The 20,439-nt window shown below is 44.0% G+C and overlaps 4 protein-coding genes across 5 annotated transcripts; 2 read left to right on the top strand and 2 right to left on the bottom strand.

Annotated features, from left to right (window-relative positions):
- Positions 1 to 128: 128 nt before the first annotated feature.
- Positions 129 to 2,729, bottom strand: LOC311501078 (uncharacterized protein). The gene is made up of 4 exons (XM_084562738.1): positions 2,314 to 2,729; positions 1,912 to 1,987; positions 1,599 to 1,820; positions 129 to 1,514 (listed from the first exon to the last, which is right to left on the bottom strand). The coding sequence occupies exons 1-4, from the start codon at positions 2,365 to 2,367 to the stop codon at positions 1,126 to 1,128; spliced, it is 741 nt and encodes a 246-aa protein (XP_084418864.1). The 5' UTR covers positions 2,368 to 2,729; the 3' UTR covers positions 129 to 1,125.
- A 203-nt stretch (positions 2,730 to 2,932) lies between these two features.
- On the top strand, positions 2,933 to 7,685 carry klhl7 (kelch-like family member 7). The gene is made up of 12 exons (XM_084563462.1): positions 2,933 to 3,620; positions 3,739 to 3,841; positions 3,913 to 4,006; positions 4,162 to 4,286; positions 4,368 to 4,543; positions 4,750 to 4,924; positions 5,225 to 5,367; positions 5,558 to 5,798; positions 5,939 to 6,140; positions 6,362 to 6,459; positions 6,557 to 6,740; positions 7,189 to 7,685. Exons 1-12 carry the CDS (start codon positions 3,492 to 3,494, stop codon positions 7,355 to 7,357), a joined length of 1,839 nt encoding a protein of 612 aa, XP_084419588.1. The 5' UTR covers positions 2,933 to 3,491; the 3' UTR covers positions 7,358 to 7,685.
- A 3-nt stretch (positions 7,686 to 7,688) lies between these two features.
- On the bottom strand, positions 7,689 to 12,322 carry aste1b (asteroid homolog 1b). Of its 2 annotated transcripts, none has more exons than XM_084563461.1 (7): positions 12,229 to 12,322; positions 11,325 to 11,575; positions 10,722 to 10,988; positions 9,688 to 10,625; positions 9,350 to 9,575; positions 9,064 to 9,256; positions 7,689 to 8,643 (listed from the first exon to the last, which is right to left on the bottom strand). In XM_084563461.1, exons 2-7 carry the CDS (start codon positions 11,560 to 11,562, stop codon positions 8,313 to 8,315), a joined length of 2,193 nt encoding a protein of 730 aa, XP_084419587.1. In that variant the 5' UTR covers positions 11,563 to 11,575; positions 12,229 to 12,322; the 3' UTR covers positions 7,689 to 8,312. The 2 variants fall into 2 exon arrangements, with proteins under 2 accessions (XP_084419587.1, XP_084419586.1); XM_084563460.1 differs by lacking the exon at positions 12,229 to 12,322 and adding an exon at positions 11,861 to 11,920.
- Positions 12,111 to 20,247, top strand: smarcc1b (SWI/SNF related BAF chromatin remodeling complex subunit C1b). The gene is made up of 28 exons (XM_084563459.1): positions 12,111 to 12,378; positions 12,704 to 12,823; positions 13,204 to 13,289; positions 13,393 to 13,474; positions 13,572 to 13,664; positions 14,184 to 14,253; positions 14,333 to 14,402; positions 14,501 to 14,576; positions 14,739 to 14,864; positions 15,113 to 15,195; positions 15,289 to 15,395; positions 15,499 to 15,558; positions 15,757 to 15,785; positions 15,890 to 16,005; positions 16,121 to 16,192; positions 16,278 to 16,391; positions 16,675 to 16,828; positions 16,951 to 17,061; positions 17,314 to 17,373; positions 17,524 to 17,782; positions 17,886 to 17,957; positions 18,057 to 18,103; positions 18,207 to 18,315; positions 18,406 to 18,548; positions 19,154 to 19,288; positions 19,447 to 19,579; positions 19,709 to 19,795; positions 19,895 to 20,247. The coding sequence occupies exons 1-28, from the start codon at positions 12,202 to 12,204 to the stop codon at positions 19,960 to 19,962; spliced, it is 2,859 nt and encodes a 952-aa protein (XP_084419585.1). The 5' UTR covers positions 12,111 to 12,201; the 3' UTR covers positions 19,963 to 20,247.
- The last annotated feature ends 192 nt before the right edge of the window (positions 20,248 to 20,439 follow it).

The following is a 20,439-nucleotide window of genomic DNA, read 5'->3' as shown; positions in this document are numbered from 1 at the left end:
CGGCCGATCCATCAAATATTCCATTAATAAATCACGATTATGCAATAAAATATGAGGCATTTACATTTGTCTCTGTTAAAAAAAATTATTATTTGTTTTCAATTCGTTTAATTAAAATACAGTTCACAGTTAAATTACGAAAATATCCAGTCACAATTGTTTCACAATGGGATTTAGTAAAAAGGGACTCTCAGAAACTAAGGTTTCTTGATATAAATGTCGAAAATTGAAATTTGTAACTTTTACCAACCCACTTGCATACATTATTACAAATTAATCTGTAAAGCCAAAGACTAAACCGCTTCTCTAAAACAGTCTGGCTCTAACACATGACGTCCGGACACAATGGATTTTCCAAAATTAATTATCAAGATGGCATGTGACCATGTGTTTGTTTGCTTGCACGTTAATAGCAGTGGGAAAGCAACAGTTTTTAATCAGTTAATAAATGCAATGGGGCTTCTGTGGATAATACCAAGCTGCAAATCTGCTTCCTCTGAGTGTTGGTAAGTAAAACACCACATGCACATTCGCAACAAAGCTCTGGTTCAGTTTCCACTGCTAGATATAGTTAGCTGCGTACTGTTTTCTTTGGCAGTAGAGAAGAAATGCCAACAAACCTGAATAATCCTGTATTCGATAAGGCAACAAACAAACACACCTGTCTGGAAAGAATGAAATAACCTATCCTAAAGAAATAGTTTATTATTTTGATGGTGGGATTTAGTGACTATATATAGCGTAGTGTATGTAGTAATATGTAGTTCAATTTTTGAGAGACATAACTGAAGACTATGAAATGAAAATCATCTTAGAATGTAAAGTGAGTCTACAGTGCCCCCTTGCGTTACCTGGTAAAATTACAAATGTTCAAGAAAAGTAAATTCTTCTAATTCTAATTCCTATTTAATACAATATTTAAACGTGAAAGTGAGACTATGCTGTTTTTATCACAGTATGCACTAATTAGTTAATGGGTTTGGTCTGACATGTTTACCAAGAATGAGAACAGCATTGACAGCTTTTGTCAGACAGTCTGGTTGTGTGTTCTACTCGTTCTGGTCAAAAGGCGTGTATAAACTGCGTAATTATTTGAAACATCAATTCAAATAAAAGGTGCATGAACTACATATGAGCCCCGGCTATCTGTGCAGCCTCGGTGAGAATGTCCCCGGCCCGTTGCCTGTATCCCTGCGACAGCTCCTTCGCCCTCCTCACTTCCCTCATGTTCTCCACCAGGTTCTCCTTCAGTCTTCCTTGCTCTTGGTGAGTTTGTGCTGCCTCCCTCACTTGCTCTGCCATCTGATCCTGGCAACGGAGCAGCCAGCCAATAAGCTCTAGGAGTGTGGTGCCCTTTGAGATGGTGGCCTTGGCGCTCTCAGAAATGCCTTTCAATTCCTTCTGAGCTGACGTCAGGCCAGGAGGCAGTGCTTTGCCCTCACTTGACCTCACAGGCTCCACACTGAGGGAGAAGTCGTAGCCCTTCATCTTGAGATAGACCACATAGGTGCCCTCTAGGAGTAGAAAGAGATGGAGACAAACTACAGTAACATGAAAAGGAGGCCAACACAGGGCTTATATTGAAAGTGGTCACTCACCCTGCTCATTTCTGATCTTCCCCACACATTCAGCTAGGGCCAGGGCATCATTGCTGGTACATCTGCAGCTCCGTTGTAGGCTTCTGATGTGATGGACCATGGCCTCGTAGCGTTCTTGCTGCTCATTGAAGGTCTCAGCCATGACAGAGAACCTCTGATCTAACTCTGGCACGCCAACTCGTCTCATCACCAGCCTTCCAATCCGTCTCACAGTCTGTGCATCTGAGCACAGGAAAAACAGTATCATACAAAGTAACAAAAGTGGATCACATTCATAATTTTAATACAGGTCTTAAAGGCAGAGATGAAGTACCATTGTGCGCTCGGGCCTGCCTGGCTGATTCAGCTCCATTCACTTCAGACGGTCTGGAGTTCAGGAGAGGCTGTCTCTGAAAGAGCAAATCCGTTTTCTTTACGTATTATCGTTTTATTTCTGACACCACAAATAAACATTGACAAACTAGTCAGACACGTGTGCTTGTGGAGCTATAATTACTTTGTCATAAACTGTGCGCAACAGCCCAGTGTTCGTGATTCACATCACGTTCAACATTCAGCAAAAGGTCGTTTTAATCCAAACTTTCGGGATTTATAGTGATTAGGTTCACCTCGCCATTCTCACATTGTAATGTGGCTAATCGAGTTATCTCACTGAAGGTTTCTTGTCCGTGAAAAAAACGGGGGAAAAAAAGAAAACAGCAGTGTGAACACTTACCTCGTTGTTTGAGTTATCATCGGAGACGAAGCAGCAGCAGAGAAAACGGAGCATTTTGTGCAGCTCTGAGTCTCTCAATTTGTTTTCAGGTCACTTATTCCCGACAGTGCATTCATTCCACATTACGTCAGCGTCATGCGCCTCAAATCTTCCTGGTTTTGTTAGATATGAACTATGGACAGACAGGTGCACCTTACAGGTGAGATGCTGCAGCGAGACATATGAAACTATTCGGCTCCCATTAGCTGTGACAATAGGCTACTACAAATTAATCGAATTATATGTGAATGGTTCCTCTCCAAACGACAAAGAAACGTTTTGTTCCAATTACCAGACCGCACTCACTGGACCCTCAAACTTTGTCAAAACAAATCAGTTCCGCAATCCTTCAAGCGCACGTGTAATTCGTCAAATCTGAAGCTAGAGGGCGAGTATGTCCCATCAGAAGAAACCCTGTAGAAGAGGGGGACGCCACAAACATGCTACAACCATAGACTGTATGTAAAACGGATCTTGAACAGGAAAACGTTTGTGAAAAATAAATGACAATAGCGTGATTTAAGTTGTTTTCAATCTCTAGCGGTTGCCAGACATCGCGAGAGTGCACATGCTTAGACACAGACAGATTGCGAACATTATTTTCCCGGGGGAAAAAAGACGCTTTAATGTCAAAATGTTTGGCAGATTTGTGGCTTTTGAAAAATGGATCCTAAATTTAATTCTGTGACCACAGTGTGTAAGAATTGGTCTAATTGTTTTGCCCCCATTCCCACTGGAGTGTGTGACTCTTTAGTGCGCCGTCCTATTCCCAAATGTCTCTGGCTAGAGAGTTTCTTACCAGATCTCTTAAGCTAACAATCGCCATTTTTATTTCAACTGACAGTAATCTAAATTCTCTCAAGGAATCTATCGTCAAGCTGCTGTGACTTCTAAATCCCTAAAATCACATGCAAGCTGCTAATTGCTGCTGGGATTAGTAAATGTAATTATCCCTCCCGGCCAGGTGGGGGCGGTATTGGCAATCTGTATAAATATTGAAGGAGGAGAAGCAGCCTGTTAGCAAATAAACTGTCAGTAGCTGAGCGACAACAAAGGGACAGCTGCTGCACACTGCTGGCAGTGGTGCTGAAATAGTGGGTTTTTAATCGAAGTGAACAGACAGTATTATTCTGGCTGACATGACGGGGATGGCCTCACCAGAGAAGGCGGCAAACTCCAAGAAGAAGAGCGAGAGAAAGTGTGCCACCAAAGAGGAATACAGACAGCTGTCCAGCATTATGGGAGCCATGAACAACCTGAGAAAACAGGTGAGAGGCAGAACAATAGGACGGGACTTCTCTTTTCTGTAAAAGGGTTTGGCTTTAGGCATTTACTGCACGTGTGTTATCGACTCCTAATACTTGTGAATGTGTGTGTTTTTTTTAGGGTACACTCTGTGATGTGACCCTGGTGGTTCAGGGGAAACACTTCTCTGCCCACAGAGTAGTGCTAGCTGCTGCCAGCCACTTCTTCAGCCTCATGTTCACCAGTAAGTGTGACACACAGACACGTACCTAGTGCGATCATTAAGTCCTGAATATGTTTTTTCTTCGCTTCCAGCAAGAATGATGGAGTCGATGTCCCATGAGGTGGAGCTCAGGAGTGCTGAACCCGAGATCATTGAGCTGTTGATTGAGTTTATTTACACAGCACGGTAAGGTTCTTGGCTCAGAGTAATTTTACAATGGTACATTTTAACATCTATATATAAAAAAAATGGTGTGATTCTGCAAAACCGGTTGTTAGCACGCAGTCGTTTTTTCATGTCAATGTACTGTGTATGTGTGTGTCTGTATCTGTGCTTGCCAGAATCTCAGTGAACAGCAGTAATGTCCAGTCATTGCTGGATGCAGCCAACCAGTACCAGATTGAGCCCGTGAAGAAGATGTGTGTGGAGTTCCTTAAAGGACAGATCGATGCAACAAACTGCCTGGGTAACGACAGAGATGTCAAATTCAGGCCTCCTAATTATGTAAGCCATTATATTCGCTGATCCTCCGTCTGTCCTTCTGCAGGTATTTCATCCCTTGCAGACTGCATGGACTGTCCAGAGCTGAAGGCAGCAGCAGAGGATTTTTTCCAGCTCCACTTCACTGAAGTCTACAAGTTGGACGAATTCCTGCAACTGAACGTTAAGCAGCTCACACACCTACTGCACCAGGACAAACTGACCGTTCGTGCCGAGGCCCAGGTACACATATACACATCCTTTGGTGACAGGTTTCCTTTCTTTTCCTTTCTTTCATTGTTTCTATGACAAATATCCTCTTAAAAATGAACTTTTGGTATTTTAGAGAAAAGTACCCAACGTTTTTTTTTTTAATGATGTTGCTAATATATGTGTTCTTCTTTATAGAACTGTCTTCCCACATGTTTTGTTGTTACATTTGTGTTCAGATTTATGACGCTGCGGTGCGCTGGCTGAAGTATGACGTGTGTAACAGACAACAGTATATGGTGGAGGTGTTGGGCTGCGTTCGCTTTCCTCTGGTCTCCAAAACCTTCCTCTCCAAGACTGTGCAGGCTGAGCCGCTCATCCAGGACAACCCGCAGTGCCTCAAAATGGTCATCAGTGAGTAGGAAGACAGAGGAACGCATTCTAGTTTAAAGGGGAAATAATAAACATCCTATGTACTAGATCTTTCTCATGGAAAAGGTCGACATTGTCAGCTATGTGTAGGATTTTAATGTGCATTAACACAGGAGTAATAAGTAAGACCCCCCATTAAAGGTACGACCATATGAGTCATTCTTGAAGCTGTTATCGTGTGATTCTGTAGATGATTCAGATTCAAAAGAGCATGTGAATGTTAAAACCGCCACACATGGTCACGCACACAAACACAAACAACAGCCATATCTTTTGTCCCAGGTGGGATGCGCTACCACCTGCTGTCCCTGGAGGACCGGGAGGACCTGGGAGAGAGCAGCCGACCGCGACGCAAGAAGCACGACTACCGCATTGCTCTGTTTGGTGGTTCACAACCTCAGTCCTGCCGCTACTTCAACCCCAAGGTACCAGGCAGCACATGGCAACAAGCTATTAGCCATAGGGACAATTACACCATTAAAAAACAATGAATTGTAGCACAGATATGTACTCTGAGAGTATGTTTTTACCATTATTGGTCTGGAAGTTGCACAAATATCTAGTCAGGTTTATTCTAATTGTATTTGCGAAGTGTCATTGTGGCTCTCTGTGCAGGACTCCAGCTGGACAGACATTCGGTGCCCCTTCGAGAAGCGCCGGGACGCCACAGCCGTCTTCTGGGACAATGTGGTCTACATCTTGGGTGGCTCACAGCTCTTTCCCATCAAGCGCATGGATTGCTATAACGTACTAAAGGACAGCTGGTACTCCAAGCTGGGCCCGCCCACACCTCGGGACAGCCTGGCTGCCTGCGCTGCCCAGGGCAAGATCTACACATCCGGGGGGTCAGAAGTGGGTAAGGATCGGGTGTTTGCTGCATCTATTGAGTGTGAAATGCAAAGTGCTGATGAAATGCCGTCGATGTTTCTTCCTGAGAGAATGACCACCCTTGCCTGAAAGCATTTAACCATGGTATTATGTTCTTTGTGTCTACAGGAAGCTCAGCTCTGAACCTTTTCGAATGCTATGACACCAGGACGGAGTCATGGCAGATCAAAACCAGCATGCTGATGGCCCGCTGCAGCCATGGTTCGGTGGAGGCCAACGGCCTCATTTATGTCTGCGGAGGAACGGTGGGCAACAACGTCTCTGGCAGGATCCTCAACAACTGCGAAGTCTACGACCCCAGCACACAACAGTGAGTCACACGCAGCTCTGTGTCCATGTACACTCTGTTGGATGGTGGATCTTTGTGTATTTATATTAATTCTGATTGACTGAAACAGAAATACAGAGAGAGCCAAGTCTTTTATTTATCCAGCAGGTTCTTAAAGGCTTTAATTAAATAAACAGGAAAGGACACAAAGTTTTGCTGCACTGCAACATTTATCTTTATCTAATTTTTCTCCAACTTCTCAGATGGAGGGAGTTGTGTGGGATGAGAGAGGCCAGGAAGAACCACGGGCTGGTGGTTGTCAACAACAGGATCTATGCTGTTGGAGGCCAGGGTGCACTGGGTAATAAATCTGACGCCACTGTAACCACTACAGCGATGAGGAACGACGAGTAGTGCCAAAATAATAGTAATGGACATTTTTTGTGTGTTTTTTCCAGGTGGGCTGGATTCAGTGGAATACTACGACATTGCCAGCAATGAGTGGCGTGCTGCCTCGGCGATGCCGTGGCGGGGTATAACAGTGAAGTGCGCTGCGGTCGGCGGTGTCATCTATGTGCTCGCAGGGTTCCAAGGGGTGGGGCGGCTCGGACACGCCCTGGAGTACCACACGGAAACGGACAGGTTGGTGCAGCAGATAAATATCACTTACATACAACGCTGATACGTGGACGGCGGCGTAAATGCTTCATTATACAGACAGAACAATTCCATTGATGCTTATTTTGTTCCTTTGATCGATACAAATGGATTTGATTGACTTCTGCCTGTATTTTTTTAATTCACTAATTTCTTAATTGTTTTGGGGTGGTTAGACGTGTTACTGACCTGTTGCCAGTTAACCTAGTTAGGTGTGAGATGTTCCACAAGATGATTAGCATTACACAACTGTTCCTATCTGTTGTTGCTCCTGTACAACTGAAACACATTGTTCACGTCTAACCCCAACTTTTTGAGAACATTGATGTACTGTCACTAGTAAACATAACAGGATAGGTTATCTAGGCTATAGCGTGCTTGTATGCTGAATCTAATGACAGTGCTATGACTGAAAGTTTCCTTCAATGCTCAGGTGGGTGACTTGCACCAAGGTGCGCGCGTTTCCCGTCACCAGCTGCCTGATCTGCGTGGTCGACACATGCGGAGTCAACGAAGACGAAGACACGGACCTCATAGACTCTCAGCCGCACCCTGCTTCCACTGCCCCTTCTACGACTGCCTCAACCTCATCATCCTCATAGGGAAAGAGGAGAGACTCGGTATATTGTAAGTTGTCACGTTTGCTGACAGTTGCGGCAGCCACTTCTCGGGAAGTCAGGTGCCCCCTAGACTATTATAATGTGAAAATCTGTGTTTGTATTATAGAAACAGACTGGTTATGTTGTTGTTCTGTTTTAAGTTTTAGCTGTTAACAATTAGTTTTTAATGTTCAAAGTGCTAGTGAGACACTATATCTAAATGTTTGTTTAGTCATTTAACAAGAGAGGTTTCAGACGAATACTGCTAGAAATACTTTTGAATTTTTTTATGTCCTTATTTAAAAGAAAAAAACTTTACTTTCTTTTTTTAATAAATCTACAAAAAAACCAATCTTTTTGTTTTGTCATTGTGGGTTGTTGACTTACAAAAAAATAGAAATCCATTTTAAAGGTGAACAAAATGCAGAAGGTGTCGGAAAACTTTCAGTGTGTGCTTTATTTAACATTGATGCTTTGGTAATACTCTGCTGTATAAAAAGAATGCGTAAATATTTTATTTTCAGTCATGATGTAATTACAAGCTTTAAAACGGCTGAAAGTGATCATTTTATAAAAAAGATTTCATGTTAAAAAATCGCCACACAATTTGAGAGCACCAAGTTCATGGATATTAAGGCATTAAATTACATCAATTTGATCGTTACGTTGACACTAGCTGCCATTCAACATCCTGGAAAACAGAGATTTTTAAAATAAGAATCTCTACATTCACTGTTGACATGACTGAACAAAACTGAGACTGAAAAACTTGCATTAATTACGGTAAAGTTACTTTGAGAAAATGGTAATCTGAACATAAAAAGCTTTGTTGGAGGTTCAATTAGTGCAGTACTGTTCTACACAGTGGTTAATATTGCTAGGGTTTGAGCATGTAGCATGCCCCCCCCCGCCCCTTCTTTTGGCACCAAGCAAGCGTTTTACATCAGTCTGCCTTCTGTCAATAATCATCAGACTCTTCCTCGCTCATGAGGAGAGCAAACCTGTTGTTTATCTCGTCAGTGGCTCTCCCCCTTCCCCGAGCCCCTCTCCCACCTCCCCCTCGTCCTCGTCCTCGTCCTCCCCTTCCCCTTCCCCGGCCTCTGCCTCTCCTACTCCTCCCCCCTGATGCCGCAGAGGGGGGATAGTCTCTGGAGCTGCAGTCCCTCACAGCATACATCAGGAAGTGGTACAATCGTCCAGAAGAGGATCCTCCAACTAGCAGGGACTCGGCAGCATTGCCTGCTTTCAGGTACCGGAAGAGGCCGTGCACCAGCGTCCCACTGAACAACCTGAGAGACACGGGGAGGGAGAGGGAGGCAAACAAATGACAAAAAAAGGAAGTCAAGCAATGCAGTTTTTCACTTTCCCGCAGCGGTACCTGCAGATACGTTGGATTAGTTTACACTCTGTCCAACCTCTCAGTAAAACTGATGTCAACTGATTCAACCATATTAGAAAAGCACATTTAAATTTTTCTTTAGCAATATAATCTGCTGGAGACAAGTTACCTTGGAGAGTTATTTTTATGCAGTTTCAATGTTCTAAGACAGAACCTACACTATTGTGTTTAATGCCGACTTAAGCTCCAGAGACATTTATATCAAAATGTTTTGCACGTAAAACTTCCTGTATAGTCAGATATAGGGTATAAGTGAGATTTTCTTTTGTCATTGGGTCAAATGTGGATAAATGAATAAAAAATATGTTACCATGACAGCTGCAGTTCAGGCAGCGGCAGCAGCAATAGCTGATTGAGACACAGTGCGCACCAGAGGCAGCTCTGCCACTGGCTGAAACTGTGAGCCACACTGACATCCACAGCCCGTCTGTTCCCTGGTCTCAAGCGTTGCTGATCCAGCTTTGCCCACACATTACGCTCTGCGGCCCAGTTAAGCTGTGGGACTGGAATTTTTGACAGTAGAAAATTACTTTTAGGCGGCACATTTTAGTCTTTCCAACCTTGTGGAACTCAATGTGAGATACAGCAGAACTAACCAGCGTCTCGGCTGTGGGTAGCTCCAGGCTGGTTGCTCCAGGACAGCTCTCCATAAACCATACCTAGCACCAAAGCCTGCAGCTTGAGCTGTGAGGGATTGGCCTCGCGCAGCCAGAACCCTGTCACTGCCACGGCCAACTGGAGATGGAGGGGAGCGGCAGCCAGGGAAGACTGCTTCACTCCCAAGACTTCAAACAGGACACCAAGTCGCACTGCCACAGGAGTCTGGATAAAATGGATAAACAACACTGGAACTGACATTTAAATCATTTGGACAATTTCTTAGAAATGTATGTACCCAAATTTATAGAAATTGTAAATACTGAAGAATGTTCACCTGACTTAGTCTAGCCAGCTGTATATGGTTTCCCGGTGGATGTGCTTCCACTTCATTTTTCTTCAAGTTCAGGTCCAAACGGTCATACTCCTCCACATAGATGGGAGTGCTGACCTGAGCCTGTCCTGTAGGTGCACTAGCAGCTTGTTCCATGCCCTGTCCCCGTCCTCCCCTCCCCCTTCCTCCTCGCCCTCGCCCTCCTCTTGTGCTCACCTGGTGTGCACCTCCACCTCGTCCTTGACCAACACTGTCTTGCGGTCTCTGCAGTAATATCCCATATATAGCCTGGCGTATGGCTTTAGAACTGCTGTGACTGCTGGCTTGCTTACTGTTCTCCACCTGTGCGATAAGCATGACCCTGCGCATCACCAAAGCATCAACCACAAAAGGAGACAACAGGCCCTGTGCTGCAGCCAGCGACAGACAATCTGGCAGTTGCGCTACTCCAGATGTCTGCACTCCTGGAGGTGTCTCACCTCCAGAGAACCAACGAGCCAGAGAGCTTTGCGGGCTGATGTGGTATTCCTCCATACCGGCCCACAGCTGTGGACTCAGCTGAGGCATGTGTCCTCTCTTTCCCCTACCACTTTCGTTCTCCATTAGCATGCCCAATTCCTCTAGGGCATCTCCCAAATGTGAAAAGTTGGACAGCCAAAGGAGGATGCTCTCGATACGGGACATGGGTGCTCTACCTTTACCCCTGCCACCAGCGCCACACCATCCACTCTCTTCTAACAGAGCACGGACTGCTTCAGCTTCTTTTGGAGCACCATAGTCATTGCCGCTCAGGACAGCACTCAAGGGGAGCAAGTCACTGCACATGCTCCCAAATATTGAACAGAGCCTGCTGGTGGTGTAGAGCCGAGCTGAGATGTAGCGGTTAGAGGCTTTCCCATTAAGGTTGGTCCAATGGAAAAACTGGAATGGCAAGTAACCTCCTAAGATGAGGAAACGAAATTAAACAAATAGTTTGTGATGTTACAACAAAACATTGCGATCCTCGTCAAAGAGAAAAATCTAATCGGTGCACACACCTGGAAGGTCGAAGATATAAAAGTCACTGTCACTGCTCAGCACTGGGCACTTCCAGTGGTGTGCCAAACACGCAATCTCCCTGTCAGCCTCAGCTGGACACTGGACCAGCGGGACTCCTCTCTGGATGAGGACCTGAATGAAGACTTGTCTTGTGAGGATGGGGAGAACACTGCCGCTGCGGCCATGAGAGAGACTGTCTGCCTCCTTTATCTTGGACTGCATACGCTGCCGCAGAGTTGCAAACTTCTTGTCACTGGGATCCATGCCTTATAATGATTAAAAAAACAACACTGAAACACTAAAAGGGAACAACAGAGATTAAAGGTATGTTTAAACGTACCCTGTGTTAAAGAGATGATGTAACTTTTAACCAAATGAAAGAAAAAACGAGTTAGGACTTCTAAATTTGAAGCAATGGGATGATTGTCTGGTGGCTGTGAATAGCTTTGACAATTAAAATTGAAATCTGAAAGTATTTCCCTCTTCGAATTGCATAGTGTTAACAGAAAATAATGACCGAGAATCATTAATATGAAACACATATATTTATGAACTGACAGAGTTCATATTTTCAGTATGCTGCAACTCTATATCATCCTTACCTCCATCCAGGACCACGTATGGCTGGATGTTACATTCTGCCAACGCAGAGAGGAACTTGGCGAGCAGGACAGTGAACGCATCGTAGTCCCCTCCATGCTGCTGATCTAACCCGTGGCTGAAGTACAGGCGGTAATACAGACTGCAGCCGTCAATCACCAGGCGACTGTCCCTGAACTTCTCATCTTGGAAGAAAGATCTGTTCCCCTCCACGTAGGTGGTCAGACCCTGGACTCCCATTGGATTGCAGGGCCTAGGATGACATGAGATAATGTTTCTGTGTTAGCGAGTGCATGCAGACGTACGGTTATAAAAGGAGGCGGAAAAAAACCCGCCACATTACAATGTGAGAAACAGTCAGCTGCACGGGAGTTTGTTTTTGTCTTTAATCTGACTGTCGCAATAACGCCACGCACCGGAAATTGCTGAAACAAAACAAGTGACATAAACGAGTAATTCAACCGTATATAAATTCATATCTGAATTATTAATCGAAACATAGTTTCGAAGTAGAGCATTAGATTCCAAATGCACTAACCAGTGTCACTACTTCACTTCTGGTGTCATTTCTTGCGATGTTATTTCCTTCTACTGTTACACTTCAAAATAAAGGTCTTGAGTCGTAACCATTGGTCGTAACACATACGGGTATTATTTTACGTATGCGATAATATTTAATTTAGACGTTTAGAAATAATAATTAAAAAAAAACGCACAAATAAATGGGGAGGAAAAAATCAATATTTTAAATTAAACCACAACAAAAAAAACAGAATTTCAACGATCACGTTACGTATCGCGAGACACAGCGAGAACGAGAACGCTAGCGACCGCGCTAGCCAGTTTTGTTCCCCCGTTTGAGATTAATCTCACTTTATAATGGCCACAATGTCCGGAGGAACAAACCTCGGGATTCACGGGACAAGCCAAGCCAGCTCCGGGACACTCGCACACCGAAAAAAGGACAGCAGCCCGTCCGCTAGGTTCTGGGAGAGTCCGGATACTTTAGCCCAGTTGGAGGTGGTGCGGCAGTGGATCGGGAAGCACTACAAAAAGGTACTTGGCTAACTAGAAAGCTAACAAGCTAGCCGCCCCCTGCTAGCCAGACCGATAGCTAACACTGTAAACAAACGTCTCATGCTGGACAATGTTACGTTTACACCGGCTAACAAGATGTGTGGAAAGTCACACAGCTGTACATATTTATTGTAAGATACAAAAATATATATATATTCAAATGTAATTCCGTTTTGGGCATTGATGCTCCATAAATGCAGCTGCTTAGATTGTCGGTAAAATGCAGAAAGCTAATAGATTATAATTAACCAGGACGAGTAAAAATGATTCCCTTCTCATTAAAATGTGTGTATGTGTCTGTTAGCATGTGTTGGTGGATGCCCCATCTTGTCAGACTCTGGCTGCAGTCACCTTACAGCTCCTCCAGTTCCAAGAGGATGCCTTCGGTCGACAAGCTACCAGTCCTGCACTCACCAAACTGCCAGTGAGTCTGCCTCTTCAGCTGTTTCTCTTTATTGTTGTAGGACTTAATGTTGTTCTGTGGCTCTTAATTATCTTCAAGACTCTCGAAATCCAATATTCACGTTGCTGTAATGTTTTTGTGCTTTAAAAGGGATTGCCATCACTATATGTTTGTGTTAACTTGATAAATAGTTTATTTGATTAACTTGACGGCAGTAGTGGTAAATACTAGCCTATATTCTCCAAATCTTAACAGTTGAAGTTGAAAAGAGTAAAAGCACAACAAGAATATTTTTAGTTGATGTTGCAAAGAGGAATAGGACGTTCAGATTTGTCATGAAAAACGCGCTGAACAAAAGAAACACCAGAACAGTGTTAATCTGACAATTTATTTATTTCCAGGCTCAGTGCTTCCTGGACTTGCGGCCAGGTGGTGGACTCTGCCACATTCTCGGCACTGCTTACAAGTTCAAGGCTGAACAGGGCTGGTGGGTAGCAATGCTACTGTGTCTTTGCCATTTCACAGAACTGTGCGATGTTTGTTTGATTCCACCTAACTGTCTCTTAATATCACCTTACTCCTCCTCAAAGGCGAAGGTTTGACTTGCAGAATCCGTCAAGAACTGAGAGGAATGTGGAGATGTTTGAAATGATTGAAAAGACGCTGCTGCAGGTAACGACTACGCACATCCAAACACACACACACACACACACACGCACACATGAACTCTCCATTAATTGGATTTCCACTTTAATTTTTCTGACAACAGAACAGCTGCATGTCCCTTCCCGTGGTATATCTGGACCCTACATTGGATCCAGAGCTGACTAGCAGACTGGCTGGAATCATCATCAAACACCAGGTAAAGTGCTAACATATGTAGTAGGTGCAGTACATGGTGAGATGAGAGGACGTTCCTCCAAGACCACGAAGCTACATGAAGACATAGGGACGAAGTAAAATACAAGGGACTGAGCATACAGTGCGCATGTGCAAGCTTATGCAGACAATACCAAACAATGCAAACCGTGCAGACAGTGTAGACCAACAGTGCAAGAATGGGAGATGGTGCAAAGATAAACAATGCATTACAGACAGTACAAATCACTTGGGAGATAATGCACTTATATAAAGACACTACACAAAAACACAGAGCAGCGCTGACTAATAAGCAGACTAACAGTTTGAGTTAGAGTGAGTGTAAATGTTTGACTGATTAGCAGCGTTGTGTATGTGAGACAAATACATAGAGAGTTAGAGGTAGTTTAGACGGAGGATACGCTCGCATTGAGTGTACAGGAGTAACAATAAATTGGCACAGTGTAGTTCTGATAATGCAGTTCTATTTCAGTCTATTCATTCGCAGTTTGTCCTTCTACAGGGCACCCTTACAGAGGACGGCACGCTTGCCAGTCATCACGTCTGTGCCTCACCTCCTTCTGCAGAAGAAGGTCAGGGACAGTTTGTTTGCAAACGTGTGATTGCTAATGTTATCATTTCCAGTACTAACTTGGCTTATCTATTTTTCAGATGAGTGGATGCGTCCTGTCATGCGTAAAGACACAGATGTCTTGGTACATTGGGGCATGCACCCCGACAGGTAATGCATGAGCGAACACACACACACACACACAGGTACTCACTAAACGACAAAATATGAAATCCTTGACTGTGACCTCTCTTGTCTCTTCATGACAGTTATGACAGCTGGCTGTCCTCGAGTGATGTTGAAGGAGAAGTTGAAGAGCCACCACAACTAGAAAGGCCGTTGAGGGTTAGTGAGGAAACATCCAGTTATACCATTTATATACAGTAACGTCAAAATAAATTCAACAGTTATTTGCGTACCAACGCCAATTCGTACTGGTGTTCTATAATATGGTATATGTTGGTGAAACTTAAAAATATTCTTGTTGTATGGCTGTGTGTGCTTTAGGTCCACGCTGGTTGGGTTCTGGACACAGATGTCTTCAATGAGTGGATGAATGAGGAAGACTACTACGTAAATGAGAGGAACGCGCCAGTCTTCTTCCGTCAGCGTATTCACCTTCAAGACAACCAGGTTTGTGTGAAGCTGTGGAGGCTGCTGGTCTCCAGAGTTTGTAATTATTATATAACACAGTTAAACATTATCAGTCTTTGAGATGACTCTTTTGTTTGTTGTGTAGTCTTTTGTTTTTTCTGATGATGACTTTTAGATTTCTAGATAAATCCACTTCCCCTCCTGATGAAACTTGTTCTCTAAAGTTGCACATTCCTTCTCTTGTGGATTTTTTTTTTAAACTTTTCTCCTTCTGTCTGAATACGCAGGATTCAAAATCTAATCCCTCAAAAAAGAGAAGACGATCCCCCTCTCCTCCCTCCACTGAAAGCAGGAAGAAAGGAAAGAAGGGGTAAGACATTACTGCTTCTTCCAAACAGGGTTTTGGTTTTGCATAATGGTGCGATGTTTCAGAATTGATTGATTTGTTTGTGTTCGCTCATAGGAGGAGGCGCGGACAACAGGAGGAAGAGCCAGAAGAGGACCTGACCAAAGACATGGAAGACCCGACTCCTGTGCCTAACATGGAGGAGGTCGTACTACCCAAGAATGGTAAAACACTTCAGGGCTCAACTCGCACAAAATGTGTAAAAGTCACAAGTTGTTTAAATATGCTGCGTTTCTGTTGTTTTAATTTCTTCCTCTGTCTGTGTAGTGAATCTGAAGAAAGACAGTGAGAATACTCCAGTGAAAGGAGGAACTATGGCTGACCTAGGTAAGTTTGCATGAGCTATGGTAAATGACATAACATTATGACCACTGATAGGAGAAATGAATAACATTGACCATCTTGTGGCAATGTTCTGCTGGGAAACCTTTGGACCTGGAATTCGTTTGGATGTTACTTATACATGTACCACCCACCTAGTTCTATTCTTATTTGTGTTTATGCACTTCTCTGTTTCTCTTCCAGACGAGCAAGAGGATGATTTTCCAGGAAGGGTAACTATTTCTCATTTTCCCAGTTAAAACTTTTAGCAAGTGGAGGATCCATGTAATTGTAGGAACGTATATTAACATTACTCTCTGTGTATATGTGTGTCTAGGAAGATGAGGATGGAAGAGCAGAGATCCCTCGTCTGTCAGAGGGAGAGGACAGCATCACAGAACAAACTCATCATATTATAATACCAAGCTACACGTCTTGGTTTAATTACAACAGGTGAACGGTCACGCATGTGCGCTGACACTGATGCTAAAGTTATTTTTCACTAGTTTATACCATTGTCATGATTTTACCTTAACCCATGGATAACCTTTCTGTACATGTTCTCCAGCATTCACTCAATAGAGAAACGTGCGTTGCCTGAATTCTTCAATGGAAAGAACAAATCAAAATCTCCTGAAATGTGAGTACCGCTGGCATTCAGACATTACCGTTAACTCTGAGGGTGGATAATAATCCCTCGGTGTGATCTTTCCTTTGCATTGCAGCTACCTGGCATATCGTAACTTCATGATCGACACGTACCGCCTCAACCCCCAGGAATACCTCAGTTCAACGTCCTGCAGGCGCAACCTGACTGGAGACGTTTGTGCTGTCATGAGGTATAACTTTAGTGTGTGGGCGTTCGCTGTCATGCCAAGTCTGCTGTATCTGCTAAATTGAGTGCCGAATGTGGGCGTTCAGCTGTGCGAATGTGTTAGAAAATAAAATCTGTTAATGTTGGGAAGGAACATGTGGTGTCGTTAATTAGAGTTCAGATTAAAGCTACTTTTAATTGCAATATGCTTGTTTCTTTGTGTATCTACTTTCCCATCATCTGTGGAGGCAGTTGCTGCTGCAAGAGATGGGAATTAATATGAAGATCAAAATATCCTTTGTCTCCAGGGTTCATGCGTTTTTGGAGCAGTGGGGTTTGATTAACTACCAGGTGGACGCAGAGAGCAGACCTCTCCCCATGGGCCCTCCACCTACCCCTCATTTCAACGTACTGGCTGACACGCCATCTGGACTGGCACCCCTACAACACAAGCCCCTACAGGTTTGTGTTGCTGAGGTCACGCGGGGCTCACGATTTCTGCTCGGCACAAACAAATTTTAAAGCGTTTGAATCATTTGAAACACGCCCCGCTGAACTCTTGACATCCGCATTTGTCCTCGCAGGTGTCGGCCTCGCAGCACATGTTGTATTTCCCAGAAAAGAGCAGAGACAAACCTTCAGACTGCCAGAACTTTGGTCTGCGCTCTGACATCTACGCCAAGAAGCACCCTAAGGTCTCCCAAAATAACAGTATAAAAATGCAGAAAATAACATCCATGTATGATGTGTGTGGCCCAACCATCGCATCATGATTTAGTCTAAATGTTTCTAGCTATATTCTGTAATGCATGAATGTGACATGAATTATTTTAATGTTATTTTGTGCAGTTACCTTATATTCAGCTGCCTTTTTAAATCAATTTCTGGTATAAATTGTCATAAATGTCATTAAAATTATTCTTAAACAGTTATGACTTTTGCCACAGACTAAAGGAGCGAATGCAGGAAGGGAATGGACAGAGCAGGAGACACTGTTGCTATTAGAGGTAAGACATTTTTTTTTTTCATCTTCCTGTTACAGGCCTTACACATGACTCACTACTTTCCGAAACTGGAAAAGGGTTATTTTTGATTTATGGGATCTTTTACAAAAGCCCTGAAGTATCTAATCATCTGTCTTCCTCTTTGCCTCTCAGGCCTTAGAGGTTTACAGAGACGACTGGAACAAAGTATCGGAGCACGTGGGCTCCAGGACGCAGGACGAATGTATCCTTCACTTCCTTCGTCTGCCGATCGAGGACCCCTACCTGGAGGACTCTTCGGCTTCTCTGGGCCCTCTGGCGTATCAGCCCGTGCCTTTCAGCCAATCGGAGAACCCTGTTATGAGCACTGTGGCCTTCCTGGCATCTGTAGTGGATCCTCGAGTGGCGTCGGCTGCAGCTAAGGCCGCACTGGGTGAGATTAAAAAAAACTGGGTTGATTTCACTGTCATCTAAGCTACGGTATAGCACGTGGAAAAATGGAAATGTGTGTGGTGACAGTTTATCTTTGTCTTTAGAGGAGTTTTCCAGAGTGCAAGAAGAATCGGTGGATAAAGCCTCTGAAACGTCCAACCAGCCAGAAAAACCAGGTAAATACACTGAAATACACACACATGTAATTACATAATTCAGTTTCATTAATCATGTAATTGTAATGTAACCCCTTCTTTTTTTTCTCTGTTTTATAGAGTCAATGGATCCAGAAAAACTGGAGTCAAACTCTAATCCCCTTCAGGTAATGCATTAAATAGCACTTAGAGAAAGTTTGTATTACATGTTTTTGTTATTGTCTCCCGTGCGAGTTTGTTTGTGTACATGTATATTTGAACGTGTTTCAGGTGCCTTCAAGGGTGGATGGGCTCAAGGTGGAGACCAGCGGGGCAAAAATGGAGGCAGAACTAATCAAAAGAGAACATCCTGAAAACATACTCTCTGAGGACAGAGATGGTACGTTACTATGTACAATATATTAAATATGCACAGTGTGTGTATATGCGCACAACATCCAGTGTTAACAAAATTCGTTTCGCGTTCCAGGAAGGGGAGACGACGAGGACAGCATAGGCCGGCGGGAGGTAGAAGGGGACGAGGGAGGGAGAGTGATGGAGCTGGATCTGGTGGACGGCAGCGTTGCCACGGCAGCAGCATCTGCTCTGTCCTCAGCTGCCACAAAGGCCAAGGTAAAGCCCGCCCGCCCGCCCGCCGGCTCGCTTAGAGAACGGACCAATCGCGTGAACATAAAGCTGTGTCACTTGTCTCTTAGCAACCAGAACAGGCACCATCTTTGAGACCACTTGGACACTCCCTTGCCTTGCGCTTTATTCCCTTTCTTTGTGCTAAACTAAGCCAATCAGCTCTCAGATGTAGCCTAATATGATAGCGATATGGATCTTACTTTACTGTTAATAAGCGCTTATTAAATCTACTTTAATTAGCCTGATTCTCGTATCATAGTAAATCAGTCCCACTAAAGGAAGCAATTTAAGTCCACGCTTTTGCTTTGTCTTCATTTACTGATACTGGCAAAGAGGTGTTACCGCCCACAGCCAAGGCCAACTACTGTGATAGAAATAGTTCTATCAACAACATAAACCTTGAAGCACTTGAAAGGTTTTTCTGACGTATCCCCCTCTCATACTTCCCCAACTCCCCCTGTGTTTTCATCTTTAATTTAACTTACTGTCAGAAACACCCACTGTTACTAGGCTCGTACTTGTTTATGCTGTTGGTTTACTTCTTACTTCATCCTCTAACAATCTCCACCGTTATGCTTGTGCATTTGCAGCATTTGGCCGCAGTAGAAGAGAGGAAGATCAAGTCCCTGGTGGCTCTGCTGGTGGAGACCCAGATGAAGAAGTTGGAAATTAAGCTGAGGCACTTTGAAGAGCTGGAGACCATCATGGATCGTGAGAAAGAGGCTGTGAGTGAACATAATGTCAGCGCAAACCAAGGCCAATGAAACTTATTATGACTACGCCTTGTGTTGCTCATTGTCATGTTACTACTGCTTCTGGTTATAAACCCTACAGAACATGTCTAACTCATATAAATGATACTTCAATTCTGTGCGTCATGCAGCTGGAGCAGCAGCGGCAGCAGCTCTTGACAGAGAGACAGACTTTCCACACTGAGCAGCTGAAGCAGGCAGAGATGAAGGTTCGCCAGCAGAGGGAGCAGCAGGGGCAGCCGGGTTACACAATGCAGCATTCAGGTCTGGACACAAACACAACATGAATCAAAAGGCCTCCCAAGAAATGACACACCCACAGTTCAGTTTAACCCTTATATTACACAGACACATATTGTGTGCAAACTCTTCAACTCTTTTCTTCTTCTTCAGGCCAGTCCATTCCTAATCGGATGATGCCTGCTGGAGGAAACGCCCAGCCGATGGCCCCTCGACACCCTGGAGCTCCCAATGGCATGTGTGAGTATTTTTTACTCTTGTTAAAGGTTTAATATTCTGTTATTCTGATCGGATCCCACACGCATATAATGACACACTCCTCCTCTGTTCCTGTCTCAGATCCGTCCTCACAACCTGATGGGATAGCACCGGCTCAGACCGGTCCTCCATCGTCCAGTCACAGCTGAGCCGACCAGGAAACTCAACACACGCACACACACATACATACACACACCACTTTCAACCAGGACAACGTAACTGTTCTGGAGCAGCTGTTTTAAAATTGAAGTCTGTAGCTCTTCATTAGTCACATGTTTTTAGACTGAAAGCTTCACAAGCACATAAACACAGTTGATGTGTATTTGGTCAGCAGCTCAGTCCGTCTTCTATCTGTGAAATATTTGTGCTCTGATGTCAGAGTTGAGAAATCTGCAGATTGAACTCGACTCATTAAAGTTGCTTTTCTATGAAACCAGCTGTTGTTTCATTCTGTGTCCTGGTTCAGCACATGTTGTGGAGACATAAATGTGAAAACACAGTCACACTTTTCAAACTTGTTTTTATTGTAGGGCCCCAAAGGCAGATTCTCACAATTCAAGTCATTACATTGGAGGTTGAAGAATTTTCAGGATAAATTTGAGTCTCCAGCAAACAACAGGAAGTCA

Source organism: Chelon labrosus, assembly GCF_963514085.1.
Source record: "Chelon labrosus genome assembly, chromosome: 16".
NCBI lineage: Eukaryota > Metazoa > Chordata > Actinopteri > Mugiliformes > Mugilidae > Chelon > Chelon labrosus.
This window is presented reverse-complemented; position numbering and strand designations above follow the sequence as displayed.

What these genes read in the sequence shown, in the direction of transcription:
- aste1b (XM_084563461.1), bottom strand. Translation starts at nt 11,562, where the DNA reads ATGGGAGTCCAGGGTCTGACCACCTACGTGGAGGGGAACAGATCTTTC. An exon ending in TACCCACAGCCGAGACGCTG is followed by an intron (nt 9,257 to 9,349) that starts GTTAGTTCTGCT and finishes CAAAAATTCCAG; the next exon opens with TCCCACAGCTTAACTGGGCC. An exon ending in CCTGAACTGCAGCTGTCATG is followed by an intron (nt 8,644 to 9,063) that starts GTAACATATTTT and finishes CGTGTCTCTCAG; the next exon opens with GTTGTTCAGTGGGACGCTGG.
- klhl7 (XM_084563462.1), top strand. Translation starts at nt 3,492, where the DNA reads ATGACGGGGATGGCCTCACCAGAGAAGGCGGCAAACTCCAAGAAGAAG. An exon ending in CCGTTCGTGCCGAGGCCCAG is followed by an intron (nt 4,544 to 4,749) that starts GTACACATATAC and finishes ATTTGTGTTCAG; the next exon opens with ATTTATGACGCTGCGGTGCG. An exon ending in ATCCGGGGGGTCAGAAGTGG is followed by an intron (nt 5,799 to 5,938) that starts GTAAGGATCGGG and finishes TTGTGTCTACAG; the next exon opens with GAAGCTCAGCTCTGAACCTT.
- smarcc1b (XM_084563459.1), top strand. Translation starts at nt 12,202, where the DNA reads ATGGCCACAATGTCCGGAGGAACAAACCTCGGGATTCACGGGACAAGC. An exon ending in TACAACACAAGCCCCTACAG is followed by an intron (nt 16,829 to 16,950) that starts GTTTGTGTTGCT and finishes TTGTCCTCGCAG; the next exon opens with GTGTCGGCCTCGCAGCACAT. An exon ending in CAACCAGCCAGAAAAACCAG is followed by an intron (nt 17,958 to 18,056) that starts GTAAATACACTG and finishes TCTGTTTTATAG; the next exon opens with AGTCAATGGATCCAGAAAAA.
- LOC311501078 (XM_084562738.1), bottom strand. Translation starts at nt 2,367, where the DNA reads ATGCTCCGTTTTCTCTGCTGCTGCTTCGTCTCCGATGATAACTCAAAC. An exon ending in ATGATAACTCAAACAACGAG is followed by an intron (nt 1,988 to 2,313) that starts GTAAGTGTTCAC and finishes TTGCTCTTTCAG; the next exon opens with AGACAGCCTCTCCTGAACTC. An exon ending in GCAGGCCCGAGCGCACAATG is followed by an intron (nt 1,821 to 1,911) that starts GTACTTCATCTC and finishes TCCTGTGCTCAG; the next exon opens with ATGCACAGACTGTGAGACGG.